General features: G+C 50.8%; 1 protein-coding gene across 1 annotated transcript in view; it reads right to left on the minus strand.

Moving 5' to 3' along the window:
• lsr (lipolysis stimulated lipoprotein receptor) overlaps nucleotides 1-12,164 on the minus strand; it is a 30,033-nt gene extending 17,869 nt beyond the window's left edge. The window contains exons 1-2 of the mRNA XM_052045374.1: nucleotides 11,789-12,164; nucleotides 2,575-2,694 (exon numbers count right to left, since the gene is read on the minus strand). Of these exons, the coding sequence (XP_051901334.1) occupies nucleotides 2,575-2,694; nucleotides 11,789-12,164 (496 nt within the window). The remainder of the gene's footprint in view (nucleotides 1-2,574; nucleotides 2,695-11,788) is intronic.
• Between the last annotated feature and the right edge of the window lie 8,779 nt (nucleotides 12,165-20,943).

The following is a 20,943-nucleotide window of genomic DNA, read 5'->3' on the forward strand; positions in this document are numbered from 1 at the left end:
TGCCCTCTAGTTTTAGACTCCCCCTACCCTGGGGAAAGTGAGAATCCACCTTATCTACACCCCTCATGGTTTTATAAACCTCTATCAGGTCACCCCTCAGCCTCCTCCGCTCCAGGGAAAACAATCCCAGCCTGTCCAGCCGCTCCTTATAACTCCATCCCTCCAGTCCCGGGAACGTCCCCGTGAATCTTTCCTGCCCCCTCTCCAGCTCAGTGACGTCCTTCCTATAGCTGGGCGACCAGAGCTGCGCACGGTGCTCCCAAGTGCGGCCTCACCGACGTCTTGTACAGTTGTTCTCACTCTGGTACCAGATACATTCTCTCCACTTTCATTCCCCTCAATGTCAGCAAGACAACAGAGCTGGTCGTTGACTTCCGGAAGTGGTGCAGAGATCACAAGATCACAAGATCACAAGACAAGGGAGCAGAAGCAGGCCATTCAGCCCATCGAGTCTGCTCCAAGGAAAAGGGAAAAAGAAATGGGGTGGGGAAAAAAAAACTATTCTAATCCCATTTTCCAGCCTTATCCCCATATCCCTTGATACCCTGACTATTTAGATATCTGTCTATCTCCTCCTTGAACACCCCCACTGATCTGGCCTCCACGCTGTGCGTGGCAAGGAGTTCCACAATTTCACCACCCTCTGGGTAAAGAAATTTCTCCTCATCTCTGTTTTGAAACTGTACCCTCTAATTCTAAGATTGTGCCCTCTGGTCCTGGACTCGCCCACCAAGAGAAACAGCCTAGCCACATCTACTCTATCCTTACCTGTCAACATTTTAAATGTCGCTACGAGGTCCCCTCTCATCCTTCTGTACTCCAGTGAGTACAGTCCAAGAGCCGACAAACGCTCATCATACTTAAGCCCTTTCATTCCCGGAATCATTCTCGTAAATCTCCTCTGAACCCTCTCCAACGTCAGCACATCCTTCCTAAGATGTGGGGCCCAAAACTGCGCACAGTATTCCAAATGAGGCCTCACTAGTGCCCCGTAGAGCCTCATCAACACTTCCTTACTTTTATACACTATACCTCTCGAGATGAATGCCAACATAGCATTCGCTTTCTTAACCACCGATCCAACCTGGTGGTTAACTTTTAAGGTATCCTGTACGAGTACCCCCAAGTCCCTTTGTACTACCGTACTATCAATCTTCTCTCCTTCTAGATAATAATCTACCCGCTTATTTCTGCTTCCAAAGTGTACAACTGCACATTTCTCAACATTGAATCTCATCTGCCATTTCCTTGCCCATTCTCCTAAACTATCTAGGTCCCTCTGCATCCTTTCTATTTCCTCCATGCTCCCTACTCCTCCACTTATCTTGGTGTCATACAGGACAGCACACGCCCCTGTCTGTATCAACGGTGATGAGGTCTAGAGCTTCAAGTCCTGAGGTGCAAACATCACCAACTTGTCCTCGTCCAACCACGTAGACGCCACGGCCAAGAAAGCTCACCAGCGCCTCCACTTCCTCAGGAGGTAAAGAAAATTTGGCACGCCCCAATAACCCTCACCGATTTTTACAGGTGCATCATAGAAAGCATCCTATCTGGATGCACCCCAGCTTGGGACGGCAACTGCTCTTCCTGGGACCGCAACAAACTGCAGAGAGTTGTGGACACAGCCCAGCGCGTCACGGAAACCAGCCTCCCCTCCGCGGACTCTGTCTACACTTCCCGCTGCCTCGGGAAAGCAGCCGGCATAATCAAAGACCCCCCCCCACCCCAGACATTCTCTCTTCTCCCCCCTTCCCATTGGGCAGAAGATACAAAAGCCTGAAAGCACGTACCACCAGGCTCAAGGACAGCTCTGTAGATAAGACCATTGAACGGTCCCCTAGTACGATAAAGTGGACTCTTGACCTCACAATCTCCCTCATCGTGGCCCTTGCACCTTATTGTCTGCCTGCACTGCACGTTCTCTGTAACTGTGACACTTTATTCTGCATTCTGTTATTGTTTTACCCTGTACTACCTCAATGCACTGTGTAATGAATTGACCTGTATGAACTGTATGCAAGACAAGTTTTTCACTGCACCTCGGTACAAGTGACAATAATAAACCAATACCAATTCTGTTTTCCTTTTATACTACCTCGATGTACTGATGTATGGAATAATCTGTCTGGACGGCATGCAGACAAAGTTTTTCACTGTATCTCGGCACAAGTAACAATAATGAAAACTTTTAAACTTTATTTACACAACATGGTCACAGGGCCTTCCAGCCCAACAAGCCTGCGCCGCCCATTTACACAGCATGCCTCTGGAATGTGGGAGGAAACCGGAGCACCCGGAGGAAACCCACGCAGTCACGGGGAGAACGTACAAACTCCTTACAGACAGCGGCGGGAATTGAACCCCAGTCGCTGGCGCTGTGATAGCGTTGTGCTAACGTGTCGCTACCCCCCCCCCCAACCACCCCCCCAAAACCAATTACAAATCAGTGGTCGTTCCTGTGTAACACCGTCAGGAAAACGATAGGTGGTCTTACATCGATAGGATTCGGGGCGAGGGGGAGCCCACAGACCAGGGATTCCCGGTGAGAGTTTGCGCGCGAAGGACACTTACCCAGCACGAGTAGTTCGACGTAAGCTTCGTTGTTCCCCGAGAGGTCTTGGAAAGCGGTCACGGTGCAGTAGTACACCCCACTGTCTCCCCAGGCAGTCTGTTCAATGCTGAGATCAGCATCTGAGAAGGAAACACATCAGCTGAATCGCCCAGGCATTTCTTTTTAAGCGTCTCAGCGCACGAGGCCTCAAGAGTCAGACAGCTCGAAAGCAGCCACGACCATCAACCACCCTTGCACACCAATCCCATTTTACTCCCCCCGCATTGCCGGTTGTTTGTGATACGTCTAAGTGACTTGAGAGGAAGATGGATGGGTCCATAAGTTGGCAGACAACACAAAGATTGGAGGAGTCGTGGGCAGTCAAGATGGTCATTGAATCTTACAGCGGGATTCAGATCGGTTATAGACACGGGCAGGGGAACGGCAGATGGAGTTCAATCCGGGCAAGTGTGAGGTGTGGGGAGGTCTGATGTAAAGAGACAGGATGCAGGACCCCCAACAAAACTGATGTACAGAGGGATCCTGGGGTCCAACTCCCTAAGTCCCTGAAAGTGGCCGCGCTAGAAGACAGAATGGTAAAGAAGGCGTACAGCACGCTCGCCTTCATCGGTTGAGTATAAGAGTCGGAAACAATGCACAAAGCGCTGAAGGAACTCAGCGGGTCAGGTAGCATCGACGGAGGGGAGTGGACAGTCGATGTTTCAGGTCGAGACCCTTCATCTGGATTCAGGGAGTCACGTTGCAGCTTTATAAAACTCTGGTCAGGCCGCACTTGGGATATATGCGTGCAGTTTTGTTCGCGCCCCCCCCCCCCCCCCCCCCCCGTTACAGAAAGGGTGTGGGGGGCTTTGGAGAGGGTGCGGGAGAGGTTCACCAGGACGCTGCCTGGATTAGAGGGCATGAGCTATAAGGAGAGGTCGGACAGACTTGGGTTGTTTTCTCTGGAGCGGGGGAGGCTGAAGGGAGACCTCAGAAGGTTATAAAATTATGAGAAGGATAGACAGTCAGAATCTGTTCCCCAGGGTAGAAATGTCAAGTACTAGAGAGCATAGCTTGAAGGTGAGAGGGGGAAAGTTTAAAGATGTGCGGGGTAAGTTTTTTTTTACACAGAGAGCAGTGGGTGCCTGGAACGTGCTGCCAGGGGTGGGGATGGAGGCAGATACGATAGAGGGGTTTAAGAGGCTGTTAGACAGGCACATGGACGTGCAGGGGATAGAGGGATGTGGATCATGTGCAGGCAGAAGGGATTTAGTTTAATTTGGCATCGTGTTTGGCACAGACATGGCGGGCTGAAGGGCCTGTTCCTGTGCTGTACTGTTCCATGTTCTAGGTTCCATTCCCATCGCCCCCCCAATTCTATCCCTCACCCACACACTGGGGGGGGGGTTGCGATTCACAGCGGCCGATTAACCCACCGACCCCACGCATAATTTTTTTGGGACATGGGAGGAAACCGGAGCACCCAGGGTAGACCCACGGGGTCACGGGCAGAGTGTGCAGACTTAACACACACGCACACACACACAGCGCCTGAGGTCAGGATCGAACCCGGGTCTCCAGAGCTGTGAGGAACCGGTTCTACACACTCTGCCCCAGTGTTCAGGAAAGGAAACAGAGTGTTATCTGTCCATCGTGAAGGGAATTGAGCACAAAAGTCAGGAGGTTGTGCTTAAGTTACACAGGGTGTCAGTGAACTGTTATAAGACTATTGAACGGTCCCCTCGTACGATAAGACGGACTCTTGACCTCACAATCTACCTCGTCGTGGCCCTTGCACCTTATTGTCTGCCTGCACTGCACTTTCTCTGTAACTGGAACACTTCATTCTGCATTCTGTTATTGCTTTTCCCTTGTACGACCATCAAAGACCCCCACCCACCCCGGACATTCTCTCTTCTCCCCGCTCCCATCAGGCAGAAGATACAAAAGCCTGAAAGCACGTACCACCAGGCTCAAGGACAGCTTCTATCCCACTGTTATAAGACTATCGAACGATAAGATGGACTCTTGACCTCACAATCTACCTCATCGTGGCCCTTGCACCTTATTGTCTGCCTGCACTGCACTTTCTCTGCAACTGTGACACTTTATTCTGCATTCTGTATTGTTTTCCCTCGTACTACCTTGATGCACTGTGTAATGAATTGACCTGTACGATCGGTACACAAGACAAGTTTTTCACTGTACCTCGGTACAAGTGACAATAATAAACCAATACCAGATCTGGAGCACGGTGTGCCGTAGTGGTCTCAGTTGAGGAAGGCTGTCAATGCGTCTGGAGCAGTTCAGAGAACGGGAGGGGAAAGGTCAGAACAGGCTGGGATTGTATCCGTGGAGTTCAGCAGAGCGAGACGTGACTTAAGTGAAACTCAAGATCCTGAGGGGTCTTGAGAGGGTGGGTGTGGAGTGGATGTTTCCTCCTGGGGCAGAATCTAGCTGTGGTCACTCTCTAAAAATAAGACTGAGGTAAGGTGATATTTTCTCTCTCTCTCTCTCGAAGGGCTGTGAGTCTTTGGAACTCTCTAGAGGATGTCTGCAGATAGTCAAGAGTTTTTAATCCCTCAGGATAGAAACATCAAATACTACAACATATCACTCTCCGCAACTTCCGCCACCTCCAACGGGATCCCACCAGCAGGCACATCCTCCCCTCTTCCCCACCCCTCTGCTCTCCGCAGGGATCGCTCCCTCTGTGACTCCCTTGTCCACTCGTCCCTCCCCACCGATGACCCTCCCATGGAGAGATTAAGACCACGTGCAATTTAAATTGACGTCACAGTCAGCGCAGACATCGTGGGCCGAAGGGCCTGTTCCTGTGCTGTACTGATCTACATATCCTGACCAGTTGCGTCACGGTCTGGGACGGTGATTCAAACGCGCAGGAACGCAAGAAGCTGCAGAGAGTCGTGGACTCAGCCCCAATACATCACGGGCACATCCCTCCCCACCGTCGGTGGTATCTACAGGAGGGGCTGCCTCAAGAAGGCAACGTCCGTCGTCAAAGATCCCCCCACCATCTGGGCCGTGCCGTCTTCTCACAGCTCCCATCGGGCAGGAGGTACAGAAGCCTGAATTCCCCACACCACCAGATCAGAATCAGATTTATTAACACTGAATTATATGTGCAAAGACATAGAAGTTACTATAAGTAAATAGTGCAAACAAAAAGGAATAACAAGGGAGTGTTCATGGGTTTGTGGACCGTTCAGGAATCTGATGGCGGAGGGGAAGAAGCTGTTCCTGAATCGTTGAGTGTGGGTCTTCAGGCTCCTGTACCCCCTCCCCGATGGTAGTAACTGGAAGAGGGCATGTCCCGGGTGGTGAGGGTCCTCAAGTGACGGATGCCGCCTTCTTGAGGCACCGCCTCTCGAAGATGTCCTCGGTGGTCGGGGAGGGTTGTGCCCGTGATGGAGCTGGGCTGGTTCTACAACAATATCAGCTACTTCCCTTCAACCATTCGGTTCTTAAACCAACCAGCACAACCTTAATCACTGCCTCAGTACAGCGACACTATTTCCACTAAAATAACCTTTTTTTTGTTCAAATTGTGTCCTTTCTTGTAAAAATTGTGCAGAATTTCTTGTGAATGTTGTGTCTCTGATGCTCTGTGCCTGTGATGCTGCTGCAAGCAAGTTTTTCATTGCATCTGTGGACATGTGGATTTGTGCATCTGACAATAAACTCGACTTTGACTTTCTCTGAATATTTTTAAGTGCCGTGGGCCAGGGATGAAAGGTTACACAGAATTGAGGCCCCAAGCCGATCGGGAACGATGTCACCGAGCAAGACCACAGATGTGTAGGGAATTAATTACCTAGCGATGGGTCAGCTACTGATTGCTCACTAGCAAGCTGTCCTGGTTCCAGCTAACTTACACCACCGACGCAGATAGCAAGTGCTTACAACATCCCTCTCACTGTTACAAACAAGTCTAAGTAAGTCACAAGATGTTATTCTGGGCACCGGTTGAAATTTGAGAGCAGTTCTCGGCTCTAAGCATCGGGGAAAGTATTCCGAATCCTCGGGCCCAATTTCAGAGGCGAGAGGGCGAGAGGTTGTCTGACAGTGGACCTTAAAGGCACAAGGGGCTGTCTAGAAGCGGAGAGGTCTCAACTTGTGGGATGGACGAGAATTTGGGGTCCCTTAACAAATAGATATTCATAAATCCCTTCAGGATTAGGGAGAACTGGGAACACTCTCCAAGGAGGAAGGGTTGGGGGGGGGGGGGGCAAAATGTTTTGTGGATAATTAGCTTGCTTGGCACCCAAGTCTAACACTTGGCAGACTTCATGTTTACGGAGATCGACTGCCAAAGGGAGCTTGAGAAAAGTTGGAGCTGGGCTGCGGGCAGTGGTCTCACAGCTCCAGAGACCCGGGTTCAATCCCCACCTCTGGCACTCTGTGTGAGAGTGAGCGAGAGAGCGAGAGAGTGAGAGAGAGCCTGTGTTTGGCCCACATCCCTCTAAACCCTTCCTAAATCAATTACCTGTCCGAATGTCCTTTAACCATTGTAACTGTATCCACCTCTCCCACTTCCTCTGGCAGCTCGTTCCACACACCCACCACCCTGTGTGTGTGAAAAACTTGCCCCTTTAAATCTCTCCCCTCTCACCTTAAACCTGTGCCCTCTAGTTTCAGACTCCCCGACCCTGGGGGGAAAAGACGGTGACCGTCCACCTTATCTATGCCCCTCGTGGTTTTATAAACTTCCATAAGTTCACCCCTCAGCCTCCTTCACTCCAGGGAAAACAGTCCCGGCCTGTCCAGCCTCTCCTTATAATTCCAGCGCTACAGTCCCAGGACCGTCGTGAATCTTTCCTGCCCCCTCTCCAGCTTATGATTTATGTATAATGCACGATTTGTGTATAATTTATGTTTTTCTTGTGAGTGTTGTGTCTCTGATGCTCTGTGCCTGTGATGCTGCTGCAAGTAAGTTTTTCATTGCACCCGTGCACACACGGACTTGTGCGTCTGACAATAAACCTGACTTTGACTTTTGGCTTGATGACGTCCTTCCTATAGCTGGGCGACCAGAACTGTACACCAAGTGTGGTCTCACCGACGGTTTTTACAGCTGTAACGGAACGTCCCAACTCCTGTACTCAGTGCCCTGACCGATGAAGGCCGGCGTGCCGAACGCCTTCTTCACCGCCCTGTCTACCTGCGACGCCACTCTCAGGGGACCCTGCCCCTGTATCCCGAGATCTCTCTGTTCTACAACATGCTCCAGGACCCTGCAGTTCACTGTTTTACATTCTGCCCTGGCTTATCTTCCCAAGACTTAACACTTTGCCCTTATCTGAGTTAAACTCCATGCATCATTTCTTGGGTCACTTTACCAGTTGAACCAGATCTCTGCTGTGATCTTAAGACAACCTTTTCTGTGGGGAGAGGTGACGTCAGAGTGAGCTGTGTCCTTGCCTGTGTTTCTACCCAGTTTGGAAAAGGTGTGAGGCATCCCGTCGTCCCCCCAACACAACGACCTTCTCCAAATGTCTCACCAAATCAATGCACCATAGAAAGCATCCTATCTGGATACACCATGTCTTGGTACGGCAACTGCTCTGCCCAGAACCGCAATAAACCACAGAGAGTTGTGGACACAGCCCAGCGCATTACGGACACCAGCCTCCCCTCCATGGACTCGGTGAAGCAGCCAGCATAATCAAAGACCCCACCCACCCCGGACATTCTCTCTTCTCCGCTCTCCCATCAGGTAGAAGATACAGGAGCCTGAGGGCACGTACCACCAGGCTCAAGGACAGCTTCTATCCCACTGTGATAAGACTATTGAACGGTTCCCTTATACGATGAGATGGACTCTTGACCTCACAATCTACCTTCTTGTGACCTTGCACCTTATTGTCTACCTGCACTGCACTTCCCTGTAGCTGTGACACTTTACTCTGTATTCTGTTATAGTTTTTACCCTGTACTACCTCAATGCACTCTGTACTAACCCAATGTAACTGCACTGTGTAATGAATTGATCTGTACGATCGGTATGCAAGACAAGTTTTTCACTGTACCTCGGTACAAGTGACAATAATAAACCAATACCAACAAAATCTCCGTGCACACCCTCACCTCGTGAGCCAACTCCTAAGGAGTTCATAGAGTAGAGTCACGGAGCACAGAAACAGTCCCTTCGGCCCAACTGGTCCATGCTGACCAAGATGCCCCATCCAAGCCTGTCCCATTTGCCCACGTTTGGCCCATATCCATCTGAACCTTTCCCATCCGTGGACCTGTCCAAATGCCTTGTAAATGTTGTTAGTGTACCTATCCCAACCACTTGTTCCATATACGGACCGCCCTCTACATAAAGTAGTTACCCCTCAGGCTTCTATTAAATCTCTCCCCTCACCTTAAACCTGTGCCCTCTAGTTCTTGATTCCCCAACCCTGGGGAAAAACTGTGTGCATTCACCCTATCTATGCCCCTCATGATGTTATCCACCTCTATAAGGTCACCCCCTCAAGTCTTCTACACTCCAAGGAATAAAATCCTAGCCTGTGCAACCTCTCAGTCCCTCAAGTCCAGGCAACGTTCCCGTAAATCTTCTCTGTGCTCTTTCCAGCTTAATGACGCTTTCCTACAGCAGGGGGAACAAAACTAAACACACTACTCCAAAGTGTGGCTCACCAACGTCCTGTACAACTGCAACGTAACCTCCCAACTCCTGTACTCAGTGCCCTGACTGATGAAGGCCAGCATGCCGAACGCCTTCTTCACCACCCAGTCTGCCTGTGACGCCACTTTCAGGGAACCATGTACTTGTACCCCTAGGTCCCTCTGTTCTACAACACTCAGTTTATTGTCAGATGCACAAGTCCACATGTGCACAGGTGCAATGAAAAACTTACTTGCAACAGCCACATAGTATTCAGTTCTGGTCGCCTCATTATAGGAAGGATGTGGAAGCTTTCGAGAGGGTGCAGAGGAGATTTACCAGGATGTTGCCTGGATTGGAGAGCATGTCTTATGAGGATAGGTTGAGTGAGCTAGGGCTTTTCTCTTTGGAGAGGAGGAGGAGGAGAGGTGACTTGATAGAGGTGTACAAGATGATAAAAGGCATAGATCGAGTGGACAGTCAGAGACTCTTTCCCAGGGTGACAATGGCGAACCCGAGGGGACAGAATTTTAAGGTGATTGGAGGAAGGTATAAGGGGGATGTCAGGGGTAAGTTTTTTTACACAGAGAGTGGTGGGTGTGTGGAACACACTGCCGGCAGTGGTTGTGGGGGCAGATACATTAGGGACATTTAAGAGACTCTTAGATAGACACATGAATGATAGAAAAATAGGGGGCTATGTGGGAGGGAAGGGTTAGATAGATCTCAGAGCAGGATAAAATATCGGCACAACATTGTGGGCCGAAGGGCCTGTAGAGTTCTATGTTCTCCAGTTCCCAGCATCTGCCGGCTCTTGTACCATGTGGTCTGTTCAACAACAGCTCTCTGAAGGCAGTGAAGCAACCGTGTGTGTGTGTGTGTGTCTCACTGAGAGATCAAAGCAAGCTGACAAACAGGTTTCAATGCAGTTGTTTCGTTGGTAACCCGTGCCCAGATTCCTGCCCACAGTTAAGGTGCTGTAGGTACACCCGAACAAAGTCGACTGTAAGAAGCAGGAATGTCACAAGGCCTGCTGTTGGGAACCCGGTTGTTGTTGTTGTCAAGCGGGGAACATCAATGAGAAAAAACAAGAAACACAGACACCGCTCGTCTGAGGTAAAGTGCCGGGAATGCTCCGCAGTTCAAGCAGGGGATGAGGAGGGAGAAACAGGACTCAGCGGTTGAGGTTGGAAACCCTTCATCAGAACTCGAAAGGGGAAGGAGTGGTGGGGTGGGGGGGGGGGGGGTCCATACTAGCTGGTGGAGGGGCTATGTGGGAGGGAAGGGTTAGATAGATCTCGGAGCAGGATAAAATGTCGGCACAACGTTGTGGGCCGAAGGGCCTGTACTGTGCTGTAGTGTTCTACGTACACCGTAAAAGTCCTACCCTGATTTGGCTTCCCAAAATACAGTCGCCCTGCTGTGGAAGAGATGTTACAAAACTGGGAAGGAGTGCGGAAAAGCCAGGGCTCGAGAGACCGAGTTATAGGGAGAGGTCGGACAGGCTAGGACTTTATTCCTTGGGAGCGTAGGGTCAAGACTGTGGAAGTCAACCCACGCTGTAATAAATCAGATAACAGCAGAACCAAAGAATGTACGATCAATGCTTTTTTTATTTTAACGCTAGCGGGAGTGAGGGATATAGAGAAAGAGTAAAGAGTGTAACCCGAGCTCCGTACTGATCCGGTTAGCGTCCCTACTTTTATACTTAATCTGTGGGAAGCCTCCGTGGGGAAGTTGCACATACTCAAGCAGTTGCTTACAGCAAGCTTTTAGCAGAACAAGGTATGTCTTAAGGACTTCTTTGTTTCTCACCAGCACCCGGACATTTTACAATCATAACTATAGTCACCCCACGGTTGAGGCAGTATCACGCCATGGATGCACACCGTTAACCCTTACCATAGAACCATACAGCACAATGCAGGCCCTTCGGCCCACAATGTTGTGCCAACCCTCAAACGACTATCTAACCCCTTCCTCCCACATATCCCTCTATCTTAAATTCCTCCATATGCTTATCTAGCAATCTCTTGAATTTGACCAATGTACCTGCCACCATCACCGCCCCAGGCAGCGCATTCCATGGCCCAACCACTCTCTGAGTGAAAAAACCTCCCTCTGACATCTCCCTTGAACTTCCCACCCATTACTTTAAAGCCATGCCCTCTTGTATTAAGCATTGGTGCCCTGGGAAAGAGGCGCTGGCTGTCCACTCTATCTATTCCTCTTAATATTTTGTACACCTCTATCATGTCTCCTCTCATCCTCCTCCTCTCCAAAGAGTAAAGCCCTAGCTCCCTTAGTCTCTCCCCATAATGCATACCCTCTAAACCAGGCCGCATCCTGGTAAATCTCCTCTGCACCCTTTCCAATGCCTCCACGTCCTTCCTATAATGAGGCGACCAGAACTGGACACAGTACTCTAAGTGTGGTCCAACCAGAGCTCTGTAGAGCTGCATCATTACTTCACGAGTAATTACTTACATTTCCAGCTTAACCCTTTCATTACCTTTTACAAGACCAGCCCCCCCCCAACCACCCCTCGTAACAACTGATGACTTTTTCCACCGTCACCCATCCCAGTCTCACCAACTTACCCCCGATTATGGTGATCTTTCTCCCCTGATAGTAATTATCCAACGTCACGGCCTTGCCCTGCTTGGAGGCCACGATCCGCACGGTGCGGGACGCGTCGGGGCAGTTGACGTAGGGGTCGTAGTTGGGATCGGCCTGCTGGAGCTGGTCGTTGACCTGGTTGGTGCTGCTGCTGGGGTTGAAGGCGTCCAGGAGGCGGTCCCGACAGAACGACTTGTACTTCCAGACCACGGTGGGCGGCTGGGTGGCGGACGTATCGTACTGACATTTCAGCACCACCGGCTGGAAGAGGAGAGCCACCTGCCACGGGTTCGGAGTGGTGACCTGGATCGCGGTGGAGATACCTGGCCCAGAGAAAACGCAAAGAGGCAAGAACATAAGACAAACTCCAAGAGTACAAAGTTAATGGCAGGATTCTGGGCAGTGTGGAGGAGCGGAGGGATCTGGGGGTCCATATCCACAGATCCCTGAAAGTTTCCTCACAGGTGGAGAGGGTAGTTAAGAAAGCTTATGGGGTGTTAGATTTCATGAGTCAAGGGATCAAGTTTAAGAGCCGGGGGGGTAATGATGCAGCTCTACAAAACTCTGGTTAGACCACACTTGGAGTACTGTGTCCAGTTCTGGTCACCTCATTATAGGAAGGATGTGGAGGTGTTTGGAAAGGGTACAGAGGAGATTTACCAGGATGCTGCCTGGTTTGGAGAGGATGCATTATGAGGAGAAACTAAGGGGGCTAGGGCTTTACTCTTTGGAGAGGAGGAGGATGAGAGGAGACATGATAGAGGTGTACAAAATATTAAGAGGAATAGATAGAGTGGACAGCCAGCGCCTCTTTCCCAGGGCACCAAAGCTCAATACAAGAGGGCATGGCTTTAAAGTAATGGGTGGGAAGTTCAAGGGAGATGTCAGAGGGAGGTTTTTCACCCAGAGAGTGGTTGGGGCGTGGAATGCGCTGCCTGGGGCGGTGGTGGAGGCAGGTACATTGGTCAAATTCAAGAGATTGCTAGATAAGCATATGGAGGAATTTAAAATAGAGGGATATGTGGGAGGAAGGGGTTTGATAGTCTTAGGCGAGGTTTAAAGGTCGGCACGACATTGTGGGCCAAAGGGCCTGTATTGTGCTGTACTGTTCTATGAAACAGGAGCAAGAGGCCATCCGGCCCGTCGAGCCTACCCCGCCATTCAATAAGATGGCGGCTGATCTGGCCGCGGACTCACCTACCCTTTTCCTCAGAACCCTTCGTTCCCCTACGATGCAAAAATCTTAAATATACGGAGAGAGGAGGGTAGGGAGGATCAGTGCGTGTTGGGACCAAATTCATTCCCCTCCTCTCCGCCTCTCTCCTCCAACTGAGATGTTCAAAGGGGTCAACATAAAGAATGCTTGCCGTATGTTTGTGGACTACTTCCACATGTTCCTGGATCAAGCTGCCGTGTGCGTTTTCTCACCTTCTCCCGCGATCCGAGGATTTGCTCACCCCCTTCCCTAACTCGCGGTGGGGTGGTACTTGGGGGCAGGAGGTGGGAGGGCGCAACAGCAGTGAACCCTTTCGTTGAGCCAGATACGGGCAGAGAAGTGGCAGACGGAGTTTAATCCGGACAAGACTGGGGTTGGGACGTCACGTATGAGGGGAGAGTATACAGTAAATGGTAGGCCCCTAAATAGCACTGAGGTACGGAGGGATCTTGGGGTCCAAGTCCACAGTTCACTGAAGGTGGCCACGCATGTAGATCAGGTGGTAAAGAAGGAGTGCATGAGAACTTAAGAAATAGGAGCAGGAGGAGACCATCTGGCCCGTCGAGACTGCTCCGCCATTCAATAAGGTCATGGCGGAATTCCACAGATTCACTATCCTCTGGGAAAAGCAGTTCCTCCCCATCTCCGTCCTAATTCTACTCCCCTGAATCTTGAGGCTACGTCCCCTAGTTCTACTCTCACCTCCCAGTGGAAACAACCTTCCTGCCTCTGCCTTATCTCTCCCTTTCATAATTTTATATGTGATTTCTTTATTAGTCAGATGTACATCAAAACACAGAGTGAAATGCACCTTTTGAGTAGAGTGATCTGGGGGCAGCCCGCAAGTGTCGCCAACATAGCACGCCTACAACTTCCTAACCCGTATGTCTTTTGGAATGTGGGAGGAAACCGGAGCACCCGGTGGAAACCCACGCAGACACATGGGGAGAACGTACAAACTAATCACAGACAGCGGCCAGAATTGAACTCGGGTCGTTGGCTCTGTAATAGCGTTACGCTAACCGTTTACCGATAAGATCCCCTCTCGTTCTTCTGAATTCCAGCGAGTATGGTCCCATCTCTCCTCAGAGGCTAAACCCTCTCATCTCCGGAATCAACCTGGTGAACCTCCTCTGCACCGTCTCCAAAGCCAGGATATCTTTCCTCAAGTAAGGAGAGCAGAACAGCACGCAATACTCCAGGTGGGGCCTCACCGGTACCCTGTACAGTTGCAGCGTAACCTCCCTGCTCTTAAATTCAATCCCTCCGGCAATGAAGGCCAACATTCCGTCTACCTTCTTGATAACCTGTTGCACCTGCAAACCAACCTTTTGCGATGTGCGATTTGACCATTAGTGCGGAACAATTAAGGCCATAAGACACAGGAGCAGAATTAAGGCCGTTTGGCCCATCGAGTCCACTCCGCCATTCGATCGTGGCTGATTTATTTTTCCTCTCAACTCCATTCTCCTGCCTTCTCCCCGTGACCTTTGATGCTCTTACTAATCAAGAACCTATCAACCTCTGCCTTAGACACACCCAATGAGTTGGCCTCCACCGCCCTCTGTGGCAACGGATTCCACAGATTCGCCGCCCTCTGGCTGGAGAAATTCCTCCTCATCTCAGTTCTAAAGGGACGTCCCTTCATTCAGAGGCTGTGCCCTCAGATCCCGGACTCTCCCACTGACGGGAACATCCTCTCCGCGTCCGCTCTATCCGGGCCTTTCAGTATCCTGTAGGACGTGGAGAGGACGTTTCCATTCAGTGGGAGGGAAGGCGTAGAAGGACACAGTACAAATGCAAACGCGCACACACTCAGACGGGGGCGCGCGCGCACGCACACACAGGCGCGCACACACATATGCGCACACACAGACAGACAGACGCGCGCACACACACAGACTTGGCTAGACATACCTTCACACTCACTAATGCCAGAGGTCAGGATCGAACCCAGGTCTCTGGAGCTGTTAGCCAGTGGCTCTACTCTGCGCCACTGTGCCAGCCATTAACATTTGCATCAAAACGTCCCTACTTCTTAACCCCTTGCAATAAACAGCACACAAACCGCTGGGGGAACTCAGCGGGTTGGGCACCATCTCTGGAGGGAAGTGGACAATCAATGTTTTGGGCTGAGACCCTTCATCAGGACTGGGAAGAAAGAGGGTACAAGCCAGAATAAAAGGGGGGGGGGGGGGGGGGGGAGGTGAAACAAGCGCAGGCAGGTGAAGGGTTCCAATGAACATCAATGTTCTCTGCCTACTTACTGTCCCTCCCCACTCCACCACTCCCCGAATACACGGACTATGTGGGAGTCACTCAGTTACACAGCACAGAAACAGGCCCTTCAACCCATCACCTCCGTACTAACCTTTTTTTTGCCCACCTACGCTAACCCCATACGCCTGCATTTGGACCGTATCCTTCTATGCCTCGCCTGACCGGTTGCGTCACGGTCTGGGACTGTGATTCAAACGCGCAGGAACGTAAGAAGCTGCAGAGAGTCGTGGACTCAGCCCCAATACATCACGGGCACATCCCTCCCCCACCGTCGGTGGTATCTACAGGAGGAGCTGCCTCAAGAAGGCAACCTCCGTCGTCAAAGATCCCCCCACCACCCGGGCCATGCCATCTTCTCACAGCTCCCATCGGGCAGGAGGTACAGAAGCCTGAAGTCCCCACACCACCAGGTTCAGGAACAGTGACTTCCCTTCAACCATTCGGTTCTCGAACCGACCGGCACAACCCTAATCACTGCCTCAGTACAGCAACACTGGGACCACTTTGCACTACAGTGGACTGCGTTTTTTGTTCTAATTGTGTTCTTTCTTGTAAAAATTGTGTATAATTTATCTTCAGTTTTCTTGTGAATGTTGTGTCCCTGATGCTCTGTGCCTGTGATACTGCTGCAAGTAAGTTTTTCATTGCACCTGTGCACACACGGACTTGTGCGTCTGACAATAAACTGGACCAACTATTTAAGTGGATATCGATTGCTTAAATTTAGTGACTGTATCTGATCCCACCACGTCCTCTGGCAGCGTGTTCCAGGTATCAACCACTGTGTACAAAAAAAAACCCTCAGATCGCCTTCCTCTCAATTTAAACCTCTGCCCTTTTGATACCCCAACCATGGGGGGGGGGGGGGGGGGGGGAGGAAACATTTCTGGCTATCTACCCTAATCCTACATACCAGTAAATTCGCCAAAAGTCATTTCCGATTCCTCCTTAGAACGCGCAGTTGTGTGTATCACAAAATGGTGGTTGCAAGACAAAATGGTGTCAGCTCGGAATGTGGGAACGTTTTGACATTTTGAGAACTTACGGGAGCACTGATGCACATCCTTGAGATTAGATACTGGAAAAAAAATGGTTTTTTTTTGCGGACCTATTGTTTCTGTTTCTAAGGTGTTTAGGCTGAAGGTCACAAGTGGTAAGAAGGTGCAGGCTGCGACCCCTAAGGATTGGAAAAGTACTGGGGTAAAGGTTGTGGTAAGTTTATGAGGGGTATAAAAGAGGGACCATCTTCTTCATGCAAATCGGGACCTTCCCTTGGGCTGGGTTACGACTGATACTAATACACAGAGAGGAGGCTGTGTGAAAAGCTTTCAGACACCTGAGGTTCCCTCCAGGATTATGTAGGTCAGTTCATCGATTGGTTGTCGAGCGTTATTTTGCTTTCTTCTGTATTTTATTCTTCATATAAATCTAATAAAGTAGTTTCTATAACATGTGTACAATGCCTCCTTTGTTTGCAAATACCTCTAGCTGCTGAATCAGGAAAGAACGAGGAACGAGTTTTAAAATATTTTCGTCACAATACCTCTGTCAGGTCACCTCTTCAGCTGCCGCTGATCCAGGGAAAACCCAATCTCTCCCCATAAATGGAGTCCTCCAATCCAGGGAACACCCAAGACAAAAATCAGGTTGTCTTCCCTGGAGCGGCAGAGGCTGAGGGTAGACTTGAGAGAGGTTTATGAGAGGCACAGATAGAGCAGACAGCATCTCTTTCCCCCAGGGTCGAAAGATCTAATACTAGAGGGTGTGGATTTAAGGTGGGGGGGGGGAGTTCAAAGGAGATGTGCGGGGCAAGTTTATTTTACACACAGAGAGCAGTGGGTGCCTGGAATGTGCTGCCAGGGGTGGTGGTGGAGGCATGTACGATAGAGGTGTTTAAGAGGCTCGTAGGCAGGCACATGGATGTGCAGGGAAAGGAGGGAGTGAACCTTGCGCAGGCAGAAGGGAAGAGTTTAATTGAGCATTTAATTAATTTGGCACATCGTGGACTGAATGGCCCGTTCCCATGCTGTACCGTCCCAAGTCCTAAGCCGGTGAATTTCCTCTCGTCTCACTCCAAGGCAGTCACACTCTCTCCAGTGTGAGCAAGGACTCTCTGCGATTTTCTGATGCTAATCCAACCTCTCATTTAGGCGCCTTCCGCGTCAGAGTAATAGGGTGGAACAAAGTTTGGATTGCAGACTGCACAGTGTCTCAAAATAGTGACTCAGAATGTTGAAACTTGCCCGTCTGAGTCATAAGACCAAGCAAAGACATTCTTGGTGTCGGTATCACCCAGGGGAGATTTTGGAAAATGAAAGCATCGGTGCAGGGAGCAAACAGTCCAACATGGCGTGTCATGGAAAACCAGCGCACACATGTAGGAAGTCATCAAGGCGGTGGGTGAACCCCTCTCTTGAAGACGGAGACCAGAACCCTGGCAGGCACGGTCAGCATGACGTTATCACAGCGCCAGCGGCCCCGGGGTTCAATTCCGGCCGCTGCCTGCAAGGAGTTTGTACGTTCTCCCCGTGGGTTTCCTCCGGGTGCTCCGGTTTCCTCCCACATTCCAAAGACGTATGGGTTAGGAAGTTGCGGGCTTGCTATGTTGGCTGGCCCCCCCCCCCCCCAAAACACTCGATGCAAAAGATGCATTTCACCGTGTGTTTCGATGTAGACCTGACTGATAACGATATCTCATATGCAACAGTCTCACGACTGCAAGATCTAAACATGCAAAAGACCATTTGGCCCGTTGACGTTGGTGCTAGCCACAATTCCAATCTAACTCGTACCATCTGCTGGAGGGACTCATCAGGTCGAGCATCACCTGTGGGGTGGTGGGGGGACGTTGGTGGGGAAGGAGTTGTCAGCTTTTCGGGTCCCGAGGCAGGGTTTCAACCCGACGGTCCTTCTCTCTTCGCCTCCCCCACAGATGCTGCCTGACCCACTGAGTTCCTCCAGCAGATTGTGTGTTGCTCTGGATGCCAACATCTGTAGACTCTTGTGTATCTAACTAATCGCATCTGTCCAAATGGCTTTTAAACGTTGCTATCATCAGAGATTTAGAGAGTCATCCAGTATAACGGCCCAACTCGTCCATGCTGACCTGAGCCAGTCCCATTTGCCTGCATTTGGGACATCTCTCTCTAAACCTTTCCCATCCATGAATCTGCCCAAATCTCTTAAACATTGCAATTGTACCTGCCTCTGCCACTTCCCCTGGCAGCTCGTTCCACACAACCACCACCGTGTGTGAAAAAACTTGCCCCTCAAGTCCCCTTTAAATCTTTCCCCTCTCACCTTAAACTTGTGCCCTCAAGTTCTAGATATTTTAGATGTTTCATTATTAGCCACATGCACATCGAAACACACAGTGAGATGCATCTTTTGTGTAGAGTGTTCTGGGGGCAGCCCGCAAGTGTCGCCACGCTTCTGGCGCCAATAGAGCACGCCCGCAACTTCCTAACCCGTACGTCTTCGGAATGTGGGAGGAAACCGGAGTACCCGGAGGAAACCCACGCAGACACACGGGGGAGAACGTACAAACTCCTTACAGGCAGCGGCCAGAATTGAACCCGGGTCTCTAGCGCTGTAATACTCTGCTGCCCCAGACTACCATATTTGCCTCCACCAGCACCCCTGACAGCCCTTTCCAGGCACCCACCACTCTCTCTGTAAAAAATCTGGCCTTGTAAACCTCCTTTGAACTTGCCCCTCCCCTCCTCACAAACCTGTGCCCTCCAGTATGAGGGATGTCCACGCTGGGGAGAGAGATTCTGATGGTCTACCTCATCTATGCCTCTCATAATCTTATAAACCTCCATCAGATCTCCCCTCAGCCTCCGCTGCTCCAGAGAAAACAACCCAAGTTTGTCCGGCCTCTCCTTATAGCACATGCTCTCTAATCCAGGCAGCATCCTGGTGAACCTCTCCTGCACCCTCTCCAAAGCCCCCACACCCTTCCTGTTGCGTGGTGACCAGAACTGCACGCAATACTCCAAGTGCAGCCTAACAAATCCTCGTCAACATACTACAATAAAACTCCGATAATCTGGGAACTTTTTTTAGTGCCAGTCCAAGCAATTTTTGGGACTATTGGATGTTCCTCACCTGGAGTGTTATGTACAGTTTTGGTCATCCTGTTATAGGAAATACACCACTGAACTGGAAAGAGTGCAGAGGAGATTTACGAGGATGTTGCCAGGACTTGAGGGCCTGAGTCATAGGGAGAGGTCAGCCAGGCTAGGACTTTATTCCTTGAAATGGAGGGATGGCCTTATTGACGTGTATAAAACCATGAGGGACATACATTGAATGAACACACAGTCTTTCGCCCAGGAAAGGGGAACCAAAAACTAGAGGGCGTAGGTTGAAAGCGAGAGGGGAGAGATTTAAAAGGGACCCGATGGGCAACTTCTTCACCCAGAGGGTGGTCTGTATATGGAACGAGCTGCCAGAGGAAGTGGTTGAGGCAGGTACATTAACAACATTTAAGAGACATTTGGATCCTTGACTTTCTGACCAACAGACCGCAATCAGTGAGGATAGGCAGCAATACCTCCGGCACGATTATTCTCAACACTGATGCCCCACAAAGCTGCGTCCTCAGCCCCCTACTCCACTCCATATACACTCATGACTGTGTGGCCAGATTCTGCTCTAACTCCATCTACAAGTTTGCAGATGATACCACTGTTGTATGCCGTATCTCAAACAGCGATGAGTCGGAGTATAGGAAGGAGACAGAGAACTTAGTGACATGGTGTCATGACAACAACCTTTCCCTCAATGTCAGCAAGAGCTGGTCATTGACTTCAGGAAAGGGGGCGGTGTACATGCACCTGTCTACGTCAACGGTGCTGAGGTCGAGAGGGTTGGGAGCTTCAAGTTGCCAGGAGTGAACATCACCAACAGCCTGTCCCGGTCCAACCACGTAGACGCCACGGCCAAGAAAGCTCACCAGCGCCTCTACTTCCTCAGGAGGCTAAAGAAATTCGGCACGCCCCCGTCGACCCTCACCAATTTTTACCGATGCACCACAGAAAGCATCCTATCCGGATGCATCCGGGCTTGGTACGGCAACTGCTCTGCCCGGGACCACAAGAAACCGTAGAGTTGTAGACACAGCCCAGCGCGTCACGGAAACCAGCCTCCCCTCCGCGGACTCCGTCGACACTCCCCGCTGCCTCAATGAAGCAGCTGGCATAATCAAAGACCCCCACCCACCCCGGACATTCTCTCTTCTCCCCCCTCCCATCGGGCAGAAGGTACAAAAGCCTGAAAGCACGTACCACCAGGCTCAAGGACAGCTCTGTTCTAAGACTGTTGAACAGTCGCCTAGTACGATAAGATGGACTCTTGACCTCACAATCTACCTCGTCGTGGCCCTTGCACCTTATTGTCTGCCTGCACTGCACGTTCTCTGTAACTGAGACACTTTCTGCTTTTACTTGTTCCTGTGTCTAACCTCTCCCCCTCCCCTGTCCTCAGCTGTTCTACTCTTCTTCTCCCCACCATCCCCTCCCTCCCCCCGACTCTCCGATTTCTCTCTCCCTCCCCCTCTCCCCCTCCCTCCCCTCCTCCCCCCCACCCCCCTCCTCGTGCCTCCCCCCCACCCCGGCTCCCCCCCTCCCTCCTCCC

The sequence above is a fragment of the Pristis pectinata genome, chromosome 39 (assembly GCF_009764475.1).
Source record: "Pristis pectinata isolate sPriPec2 chromosome 39, sPriPec2.1.pri, whole genome shotgun sequence".
Classification (NCBI taxonomy): domain Eukaryota; kingdom Metazoa; phylum Chordata; class Chondrichthyes; order Rhinopristiformes; family Pristidae; genus Pristis; species Pristis pectinata.